The 9,069-nt window shown below is 59.2% G+C and overlaps 1 protein-coding gene across 1 annotated transcript; it reads left to right on the top strand.

Annotated features, from left to right (window-relative positions):
* On the top strand, nt 2,694-6,187 carry EVX1 (even-skipped homeobox 1). Its single transcript, XM_003134834.3, has 3 exons — nt 2,694-3,155; nt 4,734-4,981; nt 5,639-6,187. Exons 1-3 carry the CDS (start codon nt 2,729-2,731, stop codon nt 6,185-6,187), a joined length of 1,224 nt encoding a protein of 407 aa, XP_003134882.1. The 5' UTR covers nt 2,694-2,728.

The following is a 9,069-nucleotide window of genomic DNA, read 5'->3' as shown; positions in this document are numbered from 1 at the left end:
TCTGGTGGGCCCGGACCAGGAAGGAGACGCAAGTGGCACCTCTTGATCTCTCAATCCTTCTCCCCTTTCATCTCGCAGGGAAAAGCCGGAGGAAAAAGAGGATCAAACGTGAAGCGCTCCCATTGAATGCAAAGCTGGGGGCGGGGCGGGGAGCTGGGAGTCCCTCTGAGGACCCGGCCCCACTGAGGTGAGCACAGCGGGAGCAGCTGGGAGCTGGTGGAGGGCTGGGGGTGGAGGGCAGGGTGCGCCCCAGGCCCAGTGCTGGAAGGGCCCAGCCAAGGGTGGACGACAGTGGCCGATTTAACACAGAGGCTGGTGGCTCAGTTTTGACAGCAAGAAAAGAGCAAGCCAGGTGCTCCCTTAGGCTCTGGCTGCTGGCCAGAAAGGACAGGGCATGACATAATTCTAGGACAACTTTGCACCCTGGCAAAAGGCTCTGGGATCTGATTCCAATCCCTCGTCTCAGCCTTAAACTATTCTCCAGGATTTTGGGGCTAGTGGTGCACAACACCTGGTGGCTTTGGGAGTCCCAGGAAGTGGATGTTTTTATGCAAACATTATCTTCCAGATCCCTCTGCGCAGCCCACCCCTAAAGTGAGGTTAATGAAGCGTCTTCTTGTTAAACTGGGGAGGGGTCAGACGCAGGACTTGAAAAGGGACCTCTTCCCTTTCCTTGAATCCCTTGCTTCCTCCATCACTTCTGGAAGCCCCCAGATAGGAAGATGGAACCAGGCTATGGGGTGGAGGAGAGAAGAAGAGAGAGAAAAAGAGAAAGGAGGCAGGGAGAGAAGTAAGAGATAGAAGACAAAACACTTAGTGATAGAAGCGCTTTTCTTTAGATTCTTGGAAGGTGGAGCTTTGTCTTGGAACATGGAGAGGATGCAGGGTGGCCCTTTGCCATGGTCAGCTTGATGCTAGAAGCTCCGAGGAGGTGGCAAAGAAAGGAGGGTGGTAGAGGTTGCAGAACAGAGAAGGGGCCTGCCTCCCAGCCTCGGCAAAATGGGGAGGACCCCAGCCCACCTGCCTGGCCCTGATACACTTGCTCAGAACTGGGAAGGTGTCGATTTTCTAATGGGTTCCACCTTCCCTGGAAGAAGCCTTAAGAGGGAACCTGTGGCTATTTCCAAAGACGACTCATGCCCCCCAGCCCTGCCATAGAGGTCCCCCCTCCTGTCCTCAAAGATTGATAAGAGTCCCAGTCACTTGTTCTTTCATGGCTTTTTCAGTGACTTCTCTCTCTTCTATCTTTACGACACCCATTTTTAGAGCAGGGGACAAAAGTCCCCAGGCAGGGCCAGAGGGAGAACCCTGTGAGTCAAAGCTCTGTTGCACCCAATGCCTGCCGTGTGCTGGGCACTCTCGACCCCTGCCTCAAATCCCCGAGTGAGAAAAGCCCCTTCTCCCAGCTAGGAGCCTCTGCAGCTGCCGCTGCCACTGGCGATTTGGGGGCTGAATTTGCCAGGGCTTCTTAACTCCCCAAACCTATATCCAGGATTTCGTTGACTCTGAACGAATTCCTTAAAATATGGGTAAGACAAGGGCAAGAGTCCCCTCTTAGAACCTCCCCCCTCCCTACATACCTGAAGTGAAGTGCAGGCGAGGCCCGAACAAATGGGAAAGCGATTTCTTCGATGACTAGCCATCTGGAGGTCAAGCTGGGCTGTGGAAAGCTTAAGGCCACCTAGATGGGGAGGGGAGAATTTAAAAAAAAAAAAAAAAAAGGCAAACCTTTGGAGTCAGCAGCCAAAGTGAAGTCTTTAAAGAAAAAATATTTAGGCATTTAGCTGTTGCCCCTTGGGGAAGAAATACAGCAAAGTTCTTTTGGTTCCCTGGAGGAAAAAGACGAGGAGATAGCTGGGGAGGGAGGCTGGGAGGAGGGAGGAAAAGAGACCCCAGGCTAGGCTCTCCAGACGACTTGCGGGGGAGGGTGTAGGCGTTTCGGTAGCTTGTAAAAAAGACTTTGGATCCCCGGGCAAGGTTAGCTCACCAGGGACGGGCAGTTGTAATAAAGAGGAGAGAAGCGGGGCTTGTGCATCTGCCTTCACACTTCTAAAATGCAGCTATGAATTCTCTCCCCAGTGTTAGAATCAGGCACCAAGTTAAGAAAACAAAAGCCCAAACAACAACAACAACAACAAAAACAAAAATCAAAAGCGTCTTCAATGACCGAGTCCCGCAGCCTCTGCGGAACTCGGCCGCGTTAAGCTCTCTTTTCTTTCTGCGGAATTCCATTTGCATCCCCTCTGCCCGGGTGTCTCCCTCTCTCAGTGTGTGTGTCTCTCTGTTTTCACACTCTCCTCCCCATTCGAGCGAGGCCCACACCTGGCGCATCACTGCCGAGCCATTAGCTGCGGGTCTCCTTTCATCTTCGCTGTGGCAGACGTTTCTATTTATCCACTTGCGCTCGCCGAGTGGCGTCACCAGCGGTACTGTAATGACGATTGCAGCAGGAGGATGACAGCTTAGAAAGAAGAGGGCAATGGGGCTTCCTCCCAGAGGCGGTGCGGCACAGAGGAGAGCTCGCATCACAAGGTGACCCCAGCTCCCCGCCGCCGCCGCCACCGCCGTCACCGTCGACACCGCTCTCCAGCCGCTCCGCGCCCGCCCGGTCGCCTGGCCTCTCTTTCTCCCTCCCGCAGCCAAGAGCTGTCCGGCCGCTGGGGACCCGAGGAGCCGGGGGGCTAGGAGCTCACTTGGGGCTTCTCCCCCCACCCCCCGAGAGCCCGAGATGGAGAGCCGAAAGGACATGGTTATGTTTCTGGATGGGGGTCAGCTTGGCACTCTGGTGGGCAAGAGGGTCTCCAATTTGTCCGAAGCCGTGGGCAGCCCGTTGCCCGAGCCGCCGGAGAAGATGGTGCCCCGCAGTTGCCTGAGCCCGCGGGCCGGTCCTCCGGCCGCCCGGGAGCGCGGCGGGGGAGGCCTGGAGGAGGAGCCGGTCGACGGACTAGCAGGCAGCGCTGCGGGCCCGGGCGCCGAGTCGCGGGCCGCCGGGGCGGCCGTGCTCGGCCCCGGACCTCCGGCCGCCTCCGCAGACAGCCTCTCGGGCCAGGGGCAACCCAGCAGCTCGGACACCGAGTCGGATTTCTATGAAGAAATCGAGGTGAGCTGCACCCCGGACTGCGCCACGGGGAACGCCGAGTACCAGCACAGCAAAGGTAGCCACCGCGCCCCTTCTCTGCCCCGGCCTCCCACCGCGCCCACCTTCCACTTCAGCGGTGCGGGGGAGGAAGACACTCCTTTCTCCCAGGGCGGGGTGGCTGGGGGGACCCACCCGAGCAACTCGCCCCCCGCTATCTGCGCCCTGGCGGGGGTCTCCTGCTGTGCTCTGGCATTGGCGGGACCGAGGGTGACAGCTGTGCTTTGGGGGAAGGAGGGAGACGCCGGCCCTGGGCTTGGGGGGGATTCGAAGTGCACTCCAACCCCCCAGAGCTTTGTGGTGCTGTTTCAACTGCGCCCGGGGAAGACACCTTTTCCCGGCGTGGACGAGATCAAACGCGGGTCCGGGCAGTTTGTGGCTGGCGGGGTGTAAGGCGCATCCAGGCGCGGAAGCCGGGAGTCCATAAAGGACCGTAAAACCGCGGCCGCCTCGGGCCGCCCGGGTGCTGCGGCTCTCCGACCATTTTGCACGTCGGTCAGAGGTCCAAATTACCTTGTCACTTCCCGGGCTCTGTGGCGCCAGGTCGGAAATGGTCCCAACCATCTAATTGCCTTTGGTCTCCGGTTGCATTTGAAAAGGCAGAGCTCTGGCCCTCCCCCCTCCCCAACCCATCCCCTTTCCTTCCCAGACCCCCTCCTCCACCCAAAGGAAAAGGAGCTGCAGGGGGCAGGAGCCCCACCCTCCCCTGGGTTAGGCCCACATGGGGGGGGGGCTGTCACTCCGCTGTAACTGGAGAACCCCTCTCTGACCGGTGGCTCGGGGGAGGAGGGGGGAATGGCAGGAAGGGTGTCTCTCTGAGAGAGGGGGTCAGCTCAGAGGAAGAGCCCACCCCAAAGCTGTGGGGGTGGTGAGAAGAGCCTGCCGTAGAAGAAAAACCACCCCTTGCTTGGCCTTGGCAGCCAGCACCTTGTTGAACACCCACATCCACCAACCACCTCACCTAGACTAACCACAGCCTGCCCTCGGAATAACCCATTCTCCGTTCAAATATAGTAAGGCAATCGGATACTCGTACTTACACTCCAGTGCCATTCCCACAACACACACAGCTTAACGCACATCTCCACACCGGCACTCGCAGCCTGGCACACAAAGCAAGGAAGCCCAGTCCCTACCCAAATCCTACAATGCACTAAGGCCCAAGTTCACAACAGTCCAGCACAAAGGGGCATCTCAACTCGCTTGCCTGTCAGATATGCTCATCCTTGCCCCCTCCGGCCACTGGTGGGTAGCGTTCAGAGTAGCTGCATCCCTCCGGTGCCCCCAAAGCAGGTGGTAAGGGCAGCTGGGGCTTTTGTAAGCCAGCAGGCCTTATCCAGAGGCCTCCCAAACAGCAGCCCAGCCAGGCCTAATGGCTGCTGTGTGTTCATCTGAATGGTGAGCCCCTGTCCTCCATTCCTGGGTTCTCAAAGTCTCTGCCACCCCAGAAGAGGCAGAGACTGAGGCTTCTGAGGTGGTAGGGAGGTTCTTTCCATCACCCCTTCACAAACACCCTGGGCCTGCAGCCCGGCATCAGCAGTGTCTGTGTGTCTGTTGTGTGTTCTCTGTGTGCACATTCTCTGGGTTCCCTGCACAGGGCCTGGCTCCGAGGCACTGGCCAGCAGTCCCAATGGCAGCAGCGAGGCCCCCAAAAGCAATGGCAGTGGTGGCTCCCAGGGCACCCTGGCCTGCAGCGCTAGTGACCAGATGCGACGGTACCGTACTGCCTTCACCCGGGAGCAGATTGCACGGCTGGAGAAAGAATTCTACAGGGAGAACTATGTATCCAGGCCTCGGAGATGTGAGCTGGCGGCTGCCCTAAACCTGCCAGAAACCACCATCAAGGTATGAGCTCCAGGGGCCAGGGAAAGGGGGTGCACCCAGTCAAGGGGCAGGAAATACCAACTTGCCACATCCTGAATTCTGAGCCAGGAATGGGGCCTGGCATCTCCCTGCCCACGTGGCAGCTAGGCTGGGGGTGTCCAGGCCTGGTGCAGGTACCAGGTGCACACAGATTTACCCTTCCAACAGTCCCTAGGTGGGCACGTCTGCCATGAGCTTGACTTTGTCCCTTCCAAAGCCAAATCAATTGCAGGGATGAGGTGTCTGGGCAGGTGACAAGAACAGGGAGAACAGCCAGAAAAGGAAGTGTTTCTGGGGAATCCCTCTCAGACCCGTGGAGTCCTCCCGGCAGGCGACCCCCTCCCTCCTTTCGCAGCCACACCGGGTTCTGGCCTCCTGGCGGCGGGGGCGGCGGAGGGGAGGAGGGGCAGAGACTGGCGTGGGTCCCCAACCTCTCCTGGAGGGATCCCAGCGGAGGGGTGGGGGCGATGGGGGGCGCGACGTGCTCCCCCCCCCCCGCCCCGCCTCCCCTCCCCTCTCTTCCTCGTGCTTCCGGCCTCCTCGCCCAAGGCCCGCGCCCGGTTGGCTCGGGGCAGGACGCCTTGGCTCTGCGCCTCGGGCCCGCGCAGCCGCCGAGCCCGCTCGTCTCCCCTCTGCCAGGTGTGGTTCCAGAACCGGCGCATGAAGGACAAGCGGCAGCGGCTGGCCATGACCTGGCCGCACCCGGCCGACCCCGCCTTCTACACGTACATGATGAGCCACGCGGCGGCCGCGGGCGGCCTGCCCTACCCCTTCCCGTCGCACCTGCCGCTGCCCTACTACTCGCCCGTGGGCCTGGGCGCCGCGTCCGCCGCGTCGGCCGCCGCCTCGCCCTTCAGCGGCCCGCTGCGCCCGCTCGACACCTTCCGCGTGCTCTCGCAGCCCTACCCGCGGCCCGAACTGCTGTGCGCCTTCCGCCACCCGCCGCTCTACCCGGGCCCGGCGCACGGACTGGGCACCGCGGCCGGCGGCCCCTGCTCCTGCCTCGCCTGCCACGGCGGCCCGGCCAACGGGCTGGCGCCCCGCGCCGCCGCCGCCGCCGCCGCCTCGGACTTCACCTGTGCCTCCACCTCCCGCTCGGACTCCTTCCTCACCTTCGCGCCCTCCGTGCTCAGCAAGGCCTCCTCCGTGGCGCTGGACCAGAGGGAGGAGGTGCCCCTCACCAGATAAGGGGCCGCCCGCGGGCTGCCGGCTCCAGGACGCCCGCGGGGACCCCCCCGCCCCGCCGGGGACTCAGCCAGTGCCCCTCCCCGCCCCCAGGGCACCGAGGGGAAAGCAGAGGGCCGCCGAGGACCAGCGGGACTTGGCCTCGAGCAGGGACGCCCGGGAAGCGGCCCTGGCTGGCGCGTTTGGGGAGCAGGAGTGGGGATGGGGAGGCGGAGGCTGAGAGACCTTCCTCTGGGGGGGCCCCTCTTGGCCGTTCTTCGCCGGACCCATTGCCGCTGACCCGGGTTGTGGCCTCGGGCCCAAGGCTAAACAAACTTAGCAGCAACAGCAACCGCTATCCAGCCCTCAGCTCCCCCCGCTCGCAACGCCTCTCTCACCCGGGACCCCTCCCCCATGCCAAGGCCAAGCCTGAGCCCTGGAAGGGGGTGGCTGTCTCTGAACAAAATGCTGTGCATGCAGAGCGGGTAGAGATTAATCTTTGCCAGCTTTTCCGAGGCATGGCAAGGGGCCTGTGGATGGGAAGGCACCAGCCATCTAGGGGAGAAAGGGGGATAGATGATTTACTACCGAGGAGAATCCTGGCCTTTCCACGGAAGCTGGGGGCTCTCTGGCCCTCCTGGAGCCGCAGTTGCGCAACATTTTCTGGTTGTGGCATCTACTAGCCCCTGATCGCTTTCCTCTCTCCTAGCTTCTAGATATCTCTCAACTTGTTAACTCCATCTCCACCCCCATTCCCACCCCCACTTTTTGTGTATTGTGGGCAGGGAGGCTGCAGACACCCCAGGGCCCCTTGGCGCTTCTGCCAAGTCTCCTCTCCCTGGGCCCACCTCACACCCTGATTAGCAAGTGATGTGTGGGAGGAGGGTTTTTGAATGTTGAATGTATAATAATGATCACCACGCGGCGGGCAGTCTGGCCACGGAGCCCAGAGCTGAGCTGTTAACAAGGCGCCCAGGGAAGAGCTTAGGGAACGGGGATCTCATCTCCCTCCCTCAGTATCTGGTGGCAAATTAGAGGCTATTTCCAGCCTTTGCCTGTTCACCTTCCCTTCACCAGGAGCTTTCTGGTCCTTCCCTTTGCGTTTGGCATTTTATGTCGTACTTTCTCCCAAGCTGCCGGTGGGGCTTGACTATCAGATACTAGCGGGAGCCTTTCGCACCTTCAGGGGCCCCTGTCTCTCTCCTCCACCAGGAGTGATTCCCAAACTCTCACTTCTGCACTCATTCCTGCAGCCAATTTTTGAAGGATAGGAAAACTTGTACCCCCCAAGGCAAGCTTCACCCTGACTGGGAGGGAATGGTTCTTCCTGTAGGGAATGAATTTGCTTTGGTTTTCCTTTGAAGCCCAAAGAATTTACTGTTACAATTTGTTGACCATATTGCAATAAAGCTGGATATGATTCTCACTTTAGCATTTAAAACTTTTTGGCAGCAGACAGTAGGTTAACTCCTTTTGAATTACTAGTTCAGCCACCATAAGCTTGGATAGCGATGGAGTCAAAATATGGACCCACAGACGGTGTCCCAAGCCTCTTTTGGGCATTGGCAGGCTTTAAAGGGCCATCGAACAGAGGTAGAGAGGAAGGGCTCTGAGCTGATCTGCCTCTGGGTGCACATTTTCTTAATTCTGTGCAGGTTGGGAGCCGTGCCTCCACTGCTCCAGCAGAGCGTTGCTCCCATCAGGAGCTCACTTTTAATGGTTCCCTCTGCAGTTGCTCCAGCCTTCTGAGGAACAGGGACCTTGGACTCTGGTCTCTGTGGGTCCTACTTCCACCCAACCCTAGGTGGAAATGAATGGGGTAGTGGGGGGAGCTTGAGCACTGCCAAGAACTGAATTGGCTTGCCAAGCAGGGTCTGCATCTTAGGGTGTGGGGAGAGAGGGAGGAGGACTCCTGGGTTGGGCTGGGGAGGTCTGAATCTTCTTCAAACAGGAAGTCTTCTCCGAGGATGGAATTCTGGGCTGGTCAGGGCAAAAGAGCTGACGATGCTCAGGGTCCACCTCACTCCCACCCTCCATCCCCAGAGCAGAACCACCGTGGCTGCCTCTGAAGCCCTGCTCAGGCAGAGGAGAGATGGGTGTTCTCAGCAGACCGGGAGCTCAGGGTTGCATGGATTCAAGGGTCCTCTGCCCCTGTGTCCACGAGAGAGTGGGGACTCAATCAGCCTCCATCCCTCCCCAGGCTTTAGAGCAAACCCTCCGGAACAGAGTACACCCCGCCCTCTCAAGCAAAGCCTTTTGCTGAGGTTTCCAGCATCCTCTCTGCCACTCACCCACCCCCAGCCCCGTCCCCAGCCCTGGGCAGCTCCCTCTGCAGTCTGGAAGCTACTGGTGCCAAACCCCGGCAAATTTCTTGGTTACTTCAAGTCGGGCCAAGATTGCTTGCGACAGGTAAATGGGCTGCGGGTTGCCGTAATGCCAGGCGTATTTTCAGTTAATAGGGAGGGAAAATGAGGTGTCTGCAGCGATATTGGAAAGTACAAGATCGATGATCCGGCCTCGTGTCCAATCAGCAGCCTTTAATTGACTGTATTTTCTGGGTAATTGAGCCTCTCTTCCTCCAAATTGAAGTGGAAGATATAACAATACATCTTGCCAGGAGGAATTACTCATTACTTCATAATGAAATTTCCCTTTTGCCAAGGTTTGCGGTTTGGCGCAAGGCACCCACTTCTCACACTCCCTCTCCACCCCCTGCACCTAAAAATAGGCTTTTCCCACCTGCAAGGGGAGCAGTGTCCAGCCTGATACTCCCACTCTGGTGATGAGGGTGGGGGAGGGCGATGGCCCTGAAGAAGGCGTTGCTGCTCTATGCCTCTCATCTCTTCATCTTTAAAATGAGAAGGCTGTACCAAGCAGTAGAGCTGACGTGGTATCACTGTTTTCGT

The sequence above is a fragment of the Sus scrofa genome, chromosome 18 (assembly GCF_000003025.6).
Source record: "Sus scrofa isolate TJ Tabasco breed Duroc chromosome 18, Sscrofa11.1, whole genome shotgun sequence".
In the NCBI taxonomy this organism is placed as follows: Eukaryota; Metazoa; Chordata; class Mammalia; order Artiodactyla; family Suidae; genus Sus; species Sus scrofa.
This window is presented reverse-complemented; position numbering and strand designations above follow the sequence as displayed.